The 15,794-nt window shown below is 37.4% G+C and overlaps 1 protein-coding gene across 9 annotated transcripts in view; it reads left to right on the top strand.

Moving 5' to 3' along the window:
• LOC116579804 (zinc finger protein 420) overlaps positions 1–14,783 on the top strand; it is a 106,611-nt gene extending 91,828 nt beyond the window's left edge. For 8 of the 9 annotated variants that reach the window (XM_032325584.1, XM_032325579.1, XM_032325576.1 and 5 more), the window contains one exon: positions 9,810–14,783. In XM_032325584.1, the coding sequence (XP_032181475.1) occupies positions 9,887–11,740 (1,854 nt within the window). In that variant the 5' untranslated portion in view covers positions 9,810–9,886 and the 3' untranslated portion in view covers positions 11,741–14,783. The remainder of the gene's footprint in view (positions 1–9,809) is intronic. The other variant, XM_032325587.1, reaches the window with a different exon arrangement.
• Positions 14,784–15,794: the final 1,011 nt, after the last annotated feature.

Genomic DNA, 15,794 nt, shown 5'->3' with positions numbered 1-15,794 from the left:
TGACTCTCTCTGCTTGACTTATTTCACTCAGCATAATCTCTTCCAGTCCCGTCCATGTTGCTACAAAAGTTGGGTATTCATCCTTTCTGATGGAGGCATAATACTCCATAGTGTATATGGACCACATCTTCCTTATCCATTCGTCCGTTGAAGGGCATCTTGGTTCTTTCCACAGTTTGGCAACCGTGGCCATTGCTGCTATAAACATTGGGGTACAGATTGCCCTTCTTTTCCCTACATCTGTATCTTTGGGGTAAATACCCAGGAGTGCAATGGCAGGGTCATAGGGAAGTTCTATTTTTAATTTCTTGAGGAATCTCCAAGACAGCATGGTACTGGCATAAAAACAGACACATAGACTAGTGGAACAGAGTAGAGAGCCCAGATATGGACCCTCAACTCTATGGTCAAATAATCTTCGACAAAACAGGAAAAAATACACAGTGGAAAAAAGACAGTCTCTTCAATAAATGGTGCTGGGAAAACTGGGCAGCTATATGTAGAAGAATGAAACTGGACCATTCTCTTACACCATACACAAAGATAAACTCAAAATGGATAAAAGACCTCAATGTGAGACAGGAATCCATCAGAATCCTAGAGGAGAACATAGGCAGTAATCTCTTCGATATCAGCCACAGCAACTTCTTTCAAGATATGTCTCCAAAGGCAAAGGAAACAAAAGCGAAGATGAACTTTTGGGACTTCATCAAAATCAAAAGCTTCTGCACAGCAAAGGAAACAGTCTCGTTACTTTTTATAACAAAACTCAAAAGAATTTTCCATGCTCCATAACTCTAGGTCATCTTTTAAAAACTGCTTCAATCAAAATTTATCCTCTTTATTCTACCAAAACTATCTTGTGAAAATCAGTAGTAACCTTTTTATTGTTAAAGCCTTTGTTAAATTAAAAGTTACCATTTACCTCCTCTCTCAACATTTGACAAAACTGATTATTCCTATTTATTTTTTTTTTTAAGATTTTATTTATTTGTCAGAGAGAGAAAGAGAGTGAGCGTGAGCACAGGCAGACAGAATGGCAGGCAGAGGCAGAGGGAGAAGCAGGCTCCCTGCCGAGCAAGGAGCCCGATGTGGGACTCCATCCCAGGACGCTGGGATCATGACCTGAGCCGAAGGCAGCTGCTTAACCAACTGAGCCACCCATGCATCCCTGATTATTCCTGTTTAAAACACTTTCTTCACTTGGTCTCTGGGATTCCATATTCTCCTAATCTTTTTCTTTCCTCATTGGCTACCCCTTTTTAGTCTTCTTTTCTGGTTACTTCTCATCTGCCTGACCTCTAAATGTTCAAGTGTCCCACTCTCAATCCTCAAACTTCTTTTTCTTTTCTTCCCTTCCCTTTCCATTTTCTTCTGTATCCAAAGACTCTTCTTGGGTGATCTTATCAAATTCCATAGCTTTAAATGTCATCTAGTTATTGATAATTCTCAAATTTATTTATCTAATCTAAATATCTCCCCAGAACCCCATACTTATACATATACCTTCCTACTCAACATCTTCTTTACAATGTCTAATAGTTCAAAACCAAACTCTTGATACTCTCTCTCAAACCTGCCTCTACTACAATGAGAAGTTCTCAGTAAATGGCATTTCTACTGTTCTGGATGCCCAGGCAAAACACTTAGAATTTTCTTTGACTTCTCTCATAGTACATGCCCAGTTGATCATCAAATCCTTGTCGTCACATCTTCAAAATATATCCAGAATCCAATGACATCTCACTTTCTCCACACCTTCCTCCAGAATCATCTGGTCCAAGCCATGTGGATTATTGCTATAACCTCCTAGCTTCTATCCACCCAGCGTCTATACTTTCCCATTGACTAACTGTTGCTTTTAAAGGTTTTTTAAAATTTATTTATTTTAGTGATAGAACATGAGAGAAAAGGAGAGTGGGAGGGGAGAGGCAGAGAGAGATAATCCCCAAACATACTACCTAGCACAAGTGGAGCCCGAATTGAGGCTTGCTTTATTACTAATCTGACATATTGTCAGTCCAGGGCCTTATCTCAGATTTTTTTATTTAAGACCATTAAGTTTCATATGCAGGTGATTGAGGACAGCAGATGTCCCAAGGGTAGCTGTGGCTTCAAAGTATATTTACCTGTCTAGTTTCTGGTTCTTCATTGTGCTTTGCATTCTTCTGGGAGGCTGTTTCTCATGTTTTATTCAGTGTTTATTGGTGTTCTTCAGGAAATATGATGCACCATTTACAGCAGTCCCATTACACCCACAAATTTCCTCATGCTGGGGGCACCTGGGTGGCTCAGTCGGTTAAGTGTCCAACTAAGCAAAACAAAAACATGAACCAAAAGCTCAGGTCATTATCTAGGGTAATGAGATTAAGCCCTCTCTGGGACTGTGTGCTCAGTGTAGAGTCTAGTTAAGATTGTCTGCCTCTCCTTTTCCCTCTGCCTCTCCCCTTGCTTGTGCTCTCTAAAATAAATAAATAAATAATTTTTTCCCCCTCATGCTGTCCCAGTGACCTATTTTCTATCCCTACAATTCTGCCTTTTCCAGAATATTATATAAATGGAATAAAAATATCTAGCCTTTCTGGTCTGGCTTTTTTCACTTAGTAAAATATATTTGAGATTTATCCACAGTATTCCATGTATCTGTACTTACTGTTTATTCCTGAATAGTGTTCCATTGTGGGGAAATGCTGAAGTTTGTTGATTCATTTCACTTTTGAGGGACATCTGGGTTTCCATTTTCTTATTTGCATATAATTGACACAAATGTTGCATTAGTTTCAGGTGTACAACATACTAATATGACAACTTTATACATTATGCTATATTCACAAGTGGAACTACCATTTGTCCTGATGCATCACTGTTACAGTATCATTAACTGTATTCCTTATGTTGTGCTTTTTAGTCACATGACATTCATTCCATTAACAGGAAGCCTGTATCTTTCATTCAGCTTCATCCACTTTGCCCAACCCTCCATGTCCCTCACCTCTGGCAACCATCAGTCTGTTCTCTTTATATGTAGGTCTGATCTGCTTTTTGTTTGTTTATTAATTTTTTGTAGATTCCATTTACTGAAATCATATGGTTTTATTTTTAAGATTTGATTTATTTGAGAGAGAAAGAGAGAGAGAGCGCGGGAAGGGGAGGATCAGAGGGAGAAGCAGACTCCCTACTGAGCAGGGGGCCAGCGTGGGACTTGATCATGGGACTCCAGCATCTTGAGCTAAAGGCAGTCACTTAACCAACTGAGCCACCCAGGCACCCCTGAAATCATGTTGTTTGTCTTCCTCACTCTGACGTATCTAACTTAGTATAGTAATCCCTAGGTCCGTTGAGGTTGTTGCAAATGCCACAGTCACATCCCTTTGGTTGTATGATATTCCATTACATATATATATGACATCTTCCTTATCCATTCATCTGTTGTTGGGCACTGGGTTGCTTTCATATCTTGGCTGTTGTAAATAGTGCTGAAATAAACATGGGGTGCATGTATCTTTTCAAATTACTGTTTTCATTTCCTTTGAAATTATTGGTCCGTATGGTATTTCTATTTTAATTATTTTTAAAAATTTTGTTTTAATCAACTGGTGCTCATCTCAGTAAACACACTCCTTAATCCCCATCACCTATTTCATCCAGTAACCCCACCAACTTCCCCTCTGGTAACCATCAGTTTTCTATAGTTAGGAGTCTATTTCTTGGTTTGTCTGTTTCTCTCCCTTTTTCCCCTTTCCTCATTTGTTTTGTTTCTTAAATCCCACATGAGCGAAATCATATGGTGTTTGTCTTTCCCTGACTTATTTCACTTAGCATTATACTCTCTAGCTCCATCCATGTCATTGCAAAAAGCAAGGTTTCATTCTTTTTCATGGCTGGATAATATTTCTCTCTCTCTCTCTCTCTCTCTCTCTCTCTCTCTCTATATATATATATATATATATATATATATATTTATATATATATTTATATTTATATTTATATATCTTTATTCATTCACTTATCAAAGGACATATAGGCTGCTTCCATATCTTGACTATTATAAGCAATGCTGCTATAAACATTGGGATGCATGTATCCCTTTGAGTTAGTGTTTTTGTATTCTTCGGGTAAACACCCAGTGGTGCAATTCCTGGGTCATAAGGTGGTTCTTTTTTTTTAATTTTTTGAGGAACCTCCATACTGTTTTCCACAGTGGCTATACCAGTTTGCATTCTCACCAACAGTGCATGAGAGTTCTTTTTTCTTCTCATCACCAACACCTGTTGTTTCTTGTGTTGTTGATTTTAGCCATTCCAACAAGTGTGCGGTGATATTGTAGTTTTGGTTTGCATTTCCCTAAAGATAAGTGATGATAAGCACCTCTTCCTGTGTCTCTTGGCCATCTTGTGTGTTTTTAGAGAAATATTTGTTCATGTCTTCTGCCCATTTTTTACTTGGATTATTTATTTTTGACTATTAAAGTGTATAGTTCTGTATATATTTTGGATACTAACCTTTTATTGGATATGTCATTTGCAAATACCTTCTTCCATTCCAAAGGTTGCCTTTTAGTTTTGTTGATTGATTCCTTTGCTGTGCAGAAGGTTTGTATTTTGATGAGGTCCCAATAGTTTATTTTTGTTTTTGTTTCTCTTGCCACAGGGGACCCATTTAGAAAAAAGTTGCTATGGCTGATGTTAGAGAAATTACTGCCTGTGCTCTTTTCTAGGATTTTTATGGTTTCAGGTCTCACATTTAGATTTTTAGTACATTTGAATTTATTTTTGTGTATTCACTCTTTTGCATATTGCTGTCCAGTTTTCCCAAAACTCTGTTGAAGAGACTTTTTCCTATTAGATATCCTTTCCTGCTCTGTTAGAGAGTCATTGACCATGTAATTATGAATTGATTTATGGATTTTGTGTTCTTTTATTGTCTGTGTATCTGTTTTGATTACTGTAGCTTTTTAATAGATTTTGAAGTCTGGAATTGTGATGCCTTCAGCTTTGCTTTTCTTTTTCAGGGTTGCTTTGGCTATTTGAGATCTTTTGTGGTTCCATACAAATTTTAGGATTATCTGTTCTAGCTCTGTAAAAAATGCTGTTGGTATTTTGACAGGAATTACATTAAAAGTATAGATTGCTTTGGGTATTATATACTTTTTAACAGTGTTTATTCTTCCAATCCATGAGGACAGAATGTTTTTCCATTTCTTTGTGTCATCTTCAGTTTCTTTCATCAGTATTTTATACTTTTCAGAGTACAGGCGTTTGACCTCTTTACTTAGGTTTATTCCTAGATATCTTATTTTTGGTGTGGTTGTAAATGGGATTGTTTCCTTAATTTTTCTTTCTGTTGCTTCATTATTGGTGTATGAAATACAACAGATTTCTATAGATTGATTTTGTGTATTGCATCATTACTGCATTGGTTTATCAGTTCTATCAGTTTTTTTGGTGAAGTCTTTTGGGTTTGTTCTTTTTTAAAGATTTTATTTATTTATTTGACAGAGATCACAAGTAGGCAGAGAGAGGTAGGCAGAGACAGTGGAGGAAGCAGGCTCCCTGCTGACTGAGAGCCTGATGCAGGGCTTGATCCCAGGACCCTGGGATTATGACCTGAGCCGAAGGCAGAGGTTTTAACCCACTAAGCCACCCAGGCACCCCAGATTTTCTATATATAGTATCATGTCATCTGCAAATAATGAAAGTTTTACTTCTTCCATACTGATTTGGATGCCATTTGTTTCTTTTTGTTGTCTGATTACTGTGGCTAGGACTTTTAGTCTATGTTGAATAAAAGTGGTGAAAGTAGACATCCTTGTCTTGTTCCTGACATTAGGGGAAAGGCTCTTAGTTTTTCTCCATTAAGGATGATGTTAGCTGTAGGTTTTTCATATATGGCCTTTATTAAGTTGATGTATGTTCCCTGTAAACCTACTTTATGAATGGATGTTGTACTTGTCAAATGCTTTTTCTCCATCTATTGAAATGATCATAAGGTTCTTATTCTTTCTCCTCCTGGTGTGATGTATCATGTTGATTGTTTTGCAAAACTGAACTACCCTGGCAACCCAAAAATAAATCCCACATGGTCTTGGTGAATGGTATTTTTAATGTATTGTTGGATTCAGTTTGCTAGTATTTTCTTGAGGGTTTTTGCATCTGTGTTCATAAGATATATTGACTCGTAGTTCTCTTTTTTGTGTGGTGTCTTTACCCGGTTTTAATATCAGGCCTTATAGAATGAACTTGTAAGTTTTCCTTCCTCTTCTGATTTTGGAATAGTTTGCGAAGAATAGGTATTAACTCTTCTTTTAGTGTTTGGTAGAAATGGCTTGTGAAGCCATTTGGTTCTGGACTTGTTTGTTGGGGATTTTTTGGTTATTGTTTCCAGTTTCAGTTGTGATAGCTTATATGTTTGGTAGGTTATGTGTTAATTTGTATGTTTGTAGGAATTTATCCATTTCTTCTAGGTTGTCTAGTTTGTTAGCGTATAGTTTTTCATAATATTCTGTTAATTTTATATGGTATTTATTGTTATTTCTCCTCTCTCATTTGTAATTGTATTTCTTTGTATTCCTTCTCTCTCTTTTTTTTATAAGTCTGGCCAATTTTGTTGCTCTTTTCCAAGAACCAGTTTTATGTGTGTGTGTATGTAATTGATCTGTTTTTATATATACTTATATATAATATCTATGTTATATAGATATATATCTTTTATATAGATATATATTTATATGTACAAATATATTAAATGTGTATTTAAATATATATATAATATATATTTTGTGTAATTCTTTTTTATCTCTTTTATTCAGCTTGATTACTTTCCATTACTCTGTCTTATAGGTTAATTTGTTCCTCTGCTTCATCCAGCCTGCTGTTCACTCCTCCAAATGCGTTTCTCATTTAATTTCTTGAGCCCTTCCTATTACGTTATTCCTTATCTCTGTTAATGGTCTCACTGGTGTTTTCCACTCTTTGGCAAGTCTAGTGAGCATCCTTACGATCATTACTTTAAATTCTCCATCAGGCATGTTATATCTGTTTTGTTTAGATCTCTGGCCATGACCTTGTCCTGTTCCTTCATTTAGGACAAATTCCTGTTTTCTCATTTTGTCTAAGTACTCTGTTCCTCTTTCTCTGTATTAAAAAAATTCAGGTAATCTCCTTTTCTTGAGGGTAGCGGCCTTATAAAGAAGAGTTTCTTCTGTGTCATGCCGTGTAGTGTCCGTGTTTCCTAGGGCCTGGTGCTTTAGGGAGTTTCTCCAATGTGTGCTATGTGTGTTATGCTGACATGTCCTGGCTGCTTTATCCTTCAGGCTAGTCATCTGCAAAGCCTTTCTTTGTCTGTTATGACCAATGTTTGGTCCCTGGCCTCAGTGGTATGCATTTTAACTAGGTGTGCTCTGGTCTGCTTGTGAAATGAGACCTGTCACCATTGCCACTGGAACTGAGGCCTCACTAAACTCCTAGATCAGGAGACACAGTGTTAGTGGGGGGGTTGATCCAGTATTCTGGGGTAGGGGACCTGCCAAGTGTTACTGGGAAGGGTGGTTCCACTGTAGCCTGGTGGAGCTGGGGCTTGTTGAAAGCAAGTAGAGTAGGTAGTGTTGTTACTGTGTTGGTTCCCACAGGTGGCTCTGTGTTTATGCTGAGGGATGGGGGAGTGAAATGGCACCTGCTAATTCCTTTGTTCCTTGAGGGGTCTCTCTGTGATTGCTGCCTCTCAACTGACCTCTCCACTCTGTGCCCCAGGTACTCTTCAAATCACTATTTCCACACTGTATGTCCGTGGGCTGTTTGACCTGCCTTTTCTCCAAGAGCAGCCGCATGTCCTCCAAGCTCTCTCAGAGCCTCACACACTAACCTTTTAAACTCCGGGCGTTAATCCCCACTGGTTGCATGAACTTTCAAAATTTGGGTCCTTTCACTTTCCAAGCCAATTGCTATGGAGATTCATTTTCCCCGTGTGCTTCCCAGTGTACTAGTCTGTCTCTTACCCTTCTCCATGTCTGCAACTCCCTCCCTACCATAGCAGACTTGATCAGTTTCTCTCCCAAGCTGCATCTCCAGACTTCCTAACTTCTTTGATGTGGCCTCTTACCTACTTTTAGATATGGAGTACACATCTTCAGATCGATTTCTGGGGTACTTAAGATGATTTGATAGTTGTGTAGTTGTATTCATAGAACAGGGTGAGCCACGGGTGGTCCTACTTTGCTGCCATCTTCACCTACTCTATATTTTTATTTTTTTGAGGAACCTCCATATTGTTTTCCACAGTGGTTGCCCAATTTACGTACCCGTCAACAGTACATGAAGGTTCCTTTTCCTCTACATCCTTACCAACACTTGTTATTTCTTGTCCTTTTGTTTTTAGCATCCTAACAGGTGCAAAATGATGATAGCTCATTGTGGCTTTAGTTTGCATTTTCTTGATGACGAGTGATATTGGGCATCTGTTCATGTGTCTGTTGGCCATCTTTATGTCTTAATTGGAAAAAATGTCTGTTCAGGTCTTCTGCCCATTTTTTAATCAGGTTGCTTTTTGGTTCAGAGTTGTATAAGTTATATATATATATATATATATATATCAGATATTAACCTCTTTTGGGTATATTATTTGCAAATATCTTCTATTCAATAGGTTGCTTTTTTGTTTTGTTAATGGTTTCCTTTGCTATGCGAAAGCTATTTCGATGTTATCCCAATAGTTTATTTTTCCTGTTTGTTCCTCTTGTCTTAGGAGACATACCTGAAAAAAAAAAATATTGCTGTAGACAATGTCAGAGAAATTACTGCCTGTGTTCTCTTCTAGGATTTTTATGGATTCAGATCTCCTATTTAGCCCTTTAATCCATTTTGAGATTGTTTTTACGTATGGTGTTGAAAGACAGTCCATTCTATTGTGTATAGCTGTCCAGTCGTTCCAGCACCATTTGATGAAGAGACTGTCTTTTCCCCATTGTATATTCTTAACATTCTTTGTCATAGATTAATTGACTATGTAAGTGTAGGTTTGTTTCTGGTGTCTCTATTCTGTTTTATTGTACATGTGTCTGTACCAGTACCTTTCTCTTTGGATTACTACAACTTCATAATCTACCTAGAAACCTAGATATTGTTTAATGAAACTGTATGGGTCAGGTTCTGATATGAAAGGTAAGTAGATATTAGTATAGGTCATGGTAAATAATATCTGAAAAGCACTGATGTAAGCCAGTTATTTCTTTTGGGTATTGGTTTCCTATACCAGATCCTCAGCTTATAACTCCTGCCCCAATAATCCCACGGTGAGGTGAAAATTTTGTAAGTTGAATACACCTACCAAACATCATAGCTTAGCCTATCCTACTTTAAACATGCTCATAACACTTAAAATAGTCTATAGTTCAGCAAAAGTATCTAACTTAAAGATTACTTTATGATAAAGTGTTGAATACCTCATGTAATTTTTTTATACTATACTGAAACTGAAAAGCAGAATGATTGTGTGGGTGCAGAATAGTTGTAAGTATATCACCTGTTTAACCTCACAGTCATGTGGCTGCCTGGGAGCTGTAATTTACTGCGACTGGTCAGGATCATGAGAGTATTGTACTGTATATTGATAGCTCAGAAAATTAACAAAATTCATAACTGAAGTACAGTTTCTACTGAATATATGTTGCCTTTATACTATCATAAGAGCAAAAGTTTATAGGTTGAACCATCATAAATTGTTTACCATCTATAGATATTTTCACATATAGTCTTTTCTACTATGGGTTCTCCTGAAATGACAATAGAAATGTTTGATGTTCTCTTATCTTTCAGACTTGCCTTCAAGGAGTGCAAATAAAGACTTAGCTCCAAAAAATGACAGTTATGAAACAGAACTATCCCAATGGGAAATGAGTGCCAGGCTTGAAAACTGTGATCTTGAGGAGTCCAGTTCCAGAGATTATTTGGAAGTCAGAGGCACATTGGAAAAACAACAAGAAAACCAGGAGGAATATTTCAGGCAAGGGATGATCATATATGAAAAAATGTCCATTTTCAATCAGCATGCTTACTTATCTCAGCATACTAGGTGTCATTCTACTGAGAAACCCTATAAATGTAAAGAATGCGGGAAGGCCTTTAGACGAGCCTCACACCTAACTCAACATCATAGTATTCATACTGGTGAAAAACCCTATGAATGTAAGCAATGTGGGAAGGCCTTTAGTCGTGATTCACAGCTCATTCTTCATCAGAGACTTCATACTGGTGAGAAACCCTATGCATGCAAGGAATGTGGGAAGGCCTTTACTCAGAGCTCACAACTTATTTTACATCATAGAATTCATACTGGTGAAAAACCATATAAATGTGAAGAATGTGGGAAAGCCTTTATTCGTAGCTCACAACTCACCCGACATCAAAAAGTCCATACTGGTGAGAAACCTTATGAATGTAAAGAATGTGGGAAGGCCTTTACTCAGAACTCACAACTTACTCTGCACCAGAGACTTCATACTGGTGAGAAACTCTATGAATGTAAAGAATGTAGAAAGGTCTTTACTCAGCTCTCACAACTTATTCTACATAAGAGAATTCACACCGGTGAAAAACCTTATGAATGTAAGGAATGTGGGAAAGCTTTTATCTGTGGCTCACAGCTTTCTCAGCATCAGAAAATTCACAATGGGGAAAAGCCATATGAATGTAAGGAATGTGGAAAGGCCTTTATTCGCGGCTCTTTGCTTATGCAACATCAGAGGATTCATACTGGTGAAAAGCCCTATAAATGTGAAGAATGTGGGAAAGCCTTTATCCGTGGTTCACAACTTACTCAACACCAGAGAATTCATACGAATGAGAAGCCTTATGAATGTAAGGAATGTGGAAAGACCTTTAGTCATGGCTCACAACTTACTCAACATCAGAGAATTCATACTGGTGAGAAACCCTATCAGTGTAAGGAATGTGGAAAGGCTTTTAATCGTGGTTCACTCCTTACTCGACATCAAAGGATTCATACTGGAGAAAAACCCTATGAATGTAAAGAATGTGGGAAAACTTTTAGTCGTGGCTCAGAACTTACTCAGCATGAGAGGATTCACACCGGTGAGAAACCTTATGAATGTAAGGAATGTGGGAAGTCTTTTATTCGTGGCTCACAGCTTACCCAACATCAGAGAATTCATACTGGTGAGAAGCCGTATGAATGTAAAGAGTGTAGAATGGCCTTTACTCAGAGTTCTCATCTTTCTCAACATCAGAGACTTCATACTGGTGAGAAACCCTATGTATGTAATGAATGTGGGAAGGCCTTTGCCCGTGGCTTACTACTTATACAGCATCAGAGAATTCATACAGGCGAGAAACCATATCAGTGTAAGGAATGTGGGAAGGCCTTTATTCGTGGTTCACAACTTACTCAACATCAGCGAATTCACACTGGAGAAAAGCCTTATGAGTGCAAGGAATGTGGGAAGGCCTTTAGTCATGGCTCTCAACTTACTTTACATCAGAGAATTCATACTGGTGAGAAGCCCTATGAATGCAAAGAATGCAGGAAAGCATTTACTCAGAGCTCACATCTTTCTCGACATCAGAGAGTTCATACTGGTGAGAAACCCTATCAATGTAAGGAATGTGGGAAGGCCTTTACTCGTGGTTCACAACTAACTCAACATCAGAGAAGTCATATCAGTGAGAAATCTTTTGAATATAAGGAGTGTGGGATAGATTTCAGTCATAGCTCTCAAGTTTATATATGAGTTACCTGATTCTTTATGATTAAGATAGCCTTCTCTGGTCACTAATCCATTATTATCAAAGAATTCCTAAAATGTGAATATGGGAGCGTATTTGCCTCATAAAGTTCAGCATCAGTGAATTCTAATGGGGGAAAGATACTGTTAATGTAATCTATGTAGAAAAACTTATCATTACTGGAAACCTATTAAACTTTAGCTTATAATAATAGAGAATAATTCTGTTAATATAGTAACTATATTGAGGCCTCTGGCTGTAGAATATGTCTTTTCCAACAATATTTTGACTCTACCAGCTACTTTTCTTCATGACATTTGTAATTAACCTCTGCTTTGGCTTAATCGTTTGTAAGATAGGCCTAATACTTTCCTTGTAAGATTCTTGGAAGTATTATGTGAGACATTTCATGTAAAGTTCTTAGAGCAGTGCCTTGAACATAGTATACCACAAGTATTAGCTATCATTATTAATAGTATGATTTTAGAGAATTTGCATGAGAAGAGGACACTTAGGGGTATAATGAATATTGAGAAATCTTTCATTAATATTTGACCCTGTTTGAGTGGGGGCCACTGTATGCTGTAATGAACATGAGAAAGCTTTCATTCACATCTTATTCCATATGCTAGAAGAGGAAATTCATACTGTTGGGTGTTGCGGGGAGACAAAAATTTGTAGATTTAATCAGTGGATTGTTGAAGAGAGGTAAAGTGAATTGTAACAGGTCCAAAAATTCATATGTCCTATCATTTTTACCATAATTCAAGAATATTATTTAAGAAATGAAAAATAATGGCTAGCCAAAATAAAATTTCTACTAGGAAATTTCTAAAAACTTGAATGTACAGCTTTTTAATTAAACTAAAAATAAACTGATATTACTATTTTGCAGTGAAACATGACGTTCTGTCACAGACTGCTACTTCCCTACCCAATATCCATTTTTCCTTTAGAATTCTTGGCTGAAAAATGATCTCAGCCTCTTTTGCAGCTCAGCAAGATGGAAGTGGTATTTGTACATGTAGGACATTTAAGAATACCTTTCTCTCTCTGCATTTCTTTGTTTCCCTGCCTACAATGTGGACATTTAGTTTACAGCTCTGGTGATTTTATGGAGAATTTGAAAATGATTATCTGGGTACTAAGGATGATGGAGCAGAAATACAGAATGAGTCTACACCTGTACTGGTCTTTTGGAACAGTTGTACCAATTCTGGTCTGTCTGCCTCCTGTATTTCTTTATATAAAATTCAAATAAACTTATTTGTTGATGTTGTTGTTATCCTGTCATTGACACTAAAATGTGAATTTTGTACCCAGAAGTGGAGTGCTATGGGTAAAGGAAGTCTTAAATATGGCATTGACTTTGTGCCATCATGAATGAGAATTAACCTACTTCAGGCCAGAAAACTAAAGATTTTTGCTTTTATAGACAGGACATTTGGTCTGACTGTCTTCCAGTCTATCTTACAAGGCAGATCCTTCACCAGTTAAATCTATAATTTTAGTAGAAATGATAGGAGTCATTCAGAATGTGTGTTGGGTGTTTCTTGCTGCTTTTGGTAATGTCCCATGAAAGATAAATTTGGTATAGACTTAGTTGCAGAGGCCACTAGCAGAGATTGAAAGCGATATTGCTTTGTTAAGAGATGTCATCTCTCCCTACAGGCATCCAGTCCTGGTTGACAGTAAATTCATATATTGCTGTATCCCAGCTACTGTTTTTAGGTGTTTGGGATATATCAATGAGCAACTCTAGCAGGTGGAGATAGAACAGTTATAGAAAAATTACAGAGTATATTAGAACATTAGTGTTATGGAGGAAAGGTCATTCAGAAGTAGTTCAGAGGAATATGAAAGTTTATGAAATGGACCACAGATAAGAAATGATTTCAGTTGAGATTTGAAGACGTGAAAGAGAAAGTGGTTATCTAAGGGAAGAGTACTGCAAACAGGAGGAAGCTAAGAACAAATGTCCTATAATGGGATGATGTTAGTATACTTGAGGAACATCAAAGAAGCTATTGTAGAGGTCTGTGCAAGGGGGTGATTAATAGAGGAGAATAGAGAGATAACAGGGCCACATCTTATAAGTCCTTTTCAGTCACTGTAAGCATTTTGTAATTTTTTCTGGTAGAAGAGGCAGCCACGGGAGTGTTTCAGCAGAGGATGTGACTTGACAAGCTGCCATTGTGTTGTTTAAATTAAAAAAAAAAAAAAAAGTGAAGTGGGCAAGAGGCCGTGGCCCCTTAATTCAGATGAAAGATATTAGCTTACATCATAATGGTAACAATGGTGAGAAGTGGCTGGACTCTAGATATAGGGTAAATGTGAGCAAGCAAGATTTGTTTAAGGGTTAGATATCAGGTGAGAGAGAAAGGTTTCTGGGGTGACTTTGCCTCACAGATTTTGACTTCAAACAACTGGAAAGATGGTATTTCCATCAGCTGAGATGGGAAAAGCTGCAATTCCTTCAGGTTTGTTGGGGATATTGGGGAGTTCAGTTTTGAAAATGTTGAGTTGAAATATTTTTTAGACAAAATGATAATATTGATTAGGCACTAGGATGTTTTAGCATGTACTGCTCTAGAGATTATATTAATTTGGTAAGTATTGCCTATACTTATATAAAACCATGAGGCAGAATAAGATCATTAAAGATGGGTATAGATAGAGAAAAGACTGATCCACAGTGCCTTCTAACATTAAGAATTCAAGGATAAAAGGACAGGCTAGCAAAGAATGCTAAGAAGGGTGGGTGGGATAGAAGGAAAAACAGAATAGTGTGGCATTACAGCAGCTACATGAAAGTGAGTCAAAGGAAGACGATCAATGGTTGTAGATACCATTAGCAGACAACATAATACTAGATGAGACTTGACTTGAACTTATTCATATTATTGTTGATCTTGAGAAGAGTAGGGGTATTTTTGTTTGTTTTGGAGTGGTTGAGTTAAGAACCTGTTGAAAAATAGAAATTGGGGACAATGAATATAGACACAACTGCTTGGAGGTGTTTGCAGGAAAAAAAAAAAAAAAAAAAAAGCAACAGGAATTAGAGTGTCTCCAGGATGGGAGAAGTAATAGCAATTCTGTATGCTGTTTGGAATAATTGGATGGGGGGAATAATTTATAACAAAGTAGTGAGAATTACTGGAGCAATGGCTTTATGTCAGTGAGGGGATAAGATTTAACAGATGGAGGGATCATTTGGGGTAATATCCTGGAAAGTTTATTCCTGACAATAGTATGGCCAAATATGGGGTGCTGGGAAGTAAGTAGATGAGATGGGAGAAGTTTTGGAAAATGTTCTTCAGTGATTTCATGAGCATTAAAAAAGGTTAGCTGAAAATATGGGGGGGTGAGAAGTTTGGGGTCCAAGAGAAAAGAGATATGAAAGTCACCAAAGTGAGGTATTTAATGTGAAATATGATTGCCTGGCAACATTAAAGGGATAGAAAAATGAAAGCACAAGGGGCCAGTAAGCAAAAGAAATCAAGCTTAAAACTGTATTCACACAGGATCTTTGTATTGTAGTTAAACAAATTAGCGAATACTTGAAAGCCTAATAAGTTTCTTTTTTTAAAAGATTTTATTTATTTGACAGAGAGAGGTCACAAGTAGGCAGAGAGGCAGGCAGAAAGAGAGGGGGAAGCAAGCTCTCTGCTGAGCAGAGAACCCCAGTGTGGGGCTTGATCCCAGGACTCTGGGATCATGACCTGAGCGGAAGGCAGAGGCTTTAACCCACTGAGCCACGCAGGCACCCCAAAAGCCTCTTGAGTTTATGAGGGATATGTACTACTGTTAATGAAACCCAATCCTAGCCTGCAACAGTGTATGATTCAAATCCCCCAAACAATTCCCAGACTTTGGAACAGATCCATCAGGAATTTATGTAGTTTTCCCAATGATATGTATGAAACTATATATTTCTAGCTATACAGGCTACTAGCAGAGATTGAAAGTGACATATGTGTGTGTATGTATATATATCTAGATATCGATATTGATATCTAGATATCTATAGATAGATAGATATATACATACACACAGAGC

The sequence above is a fragment of the Mustela erminea genome, chromosome 19 (genome assembly GCF_009829155.1).
Source record: "Mustela erminea isolate mMusErm1 chromosome 19, mMusErm1.Pri, whole genome shotgun sequence".
In the NCBI taxonomy this organism is placed as follows: domain Eukaryota; kingdom Metazoa; phylum Chordata; class Mammalia; order Carnivora; family Mustelidae; genus Mustela; species Mustela erminea.
Note: the sequence above shows the minus strand (reverse complement) of the source record. Positions and strands in the feature narration are given on the sequence as shown.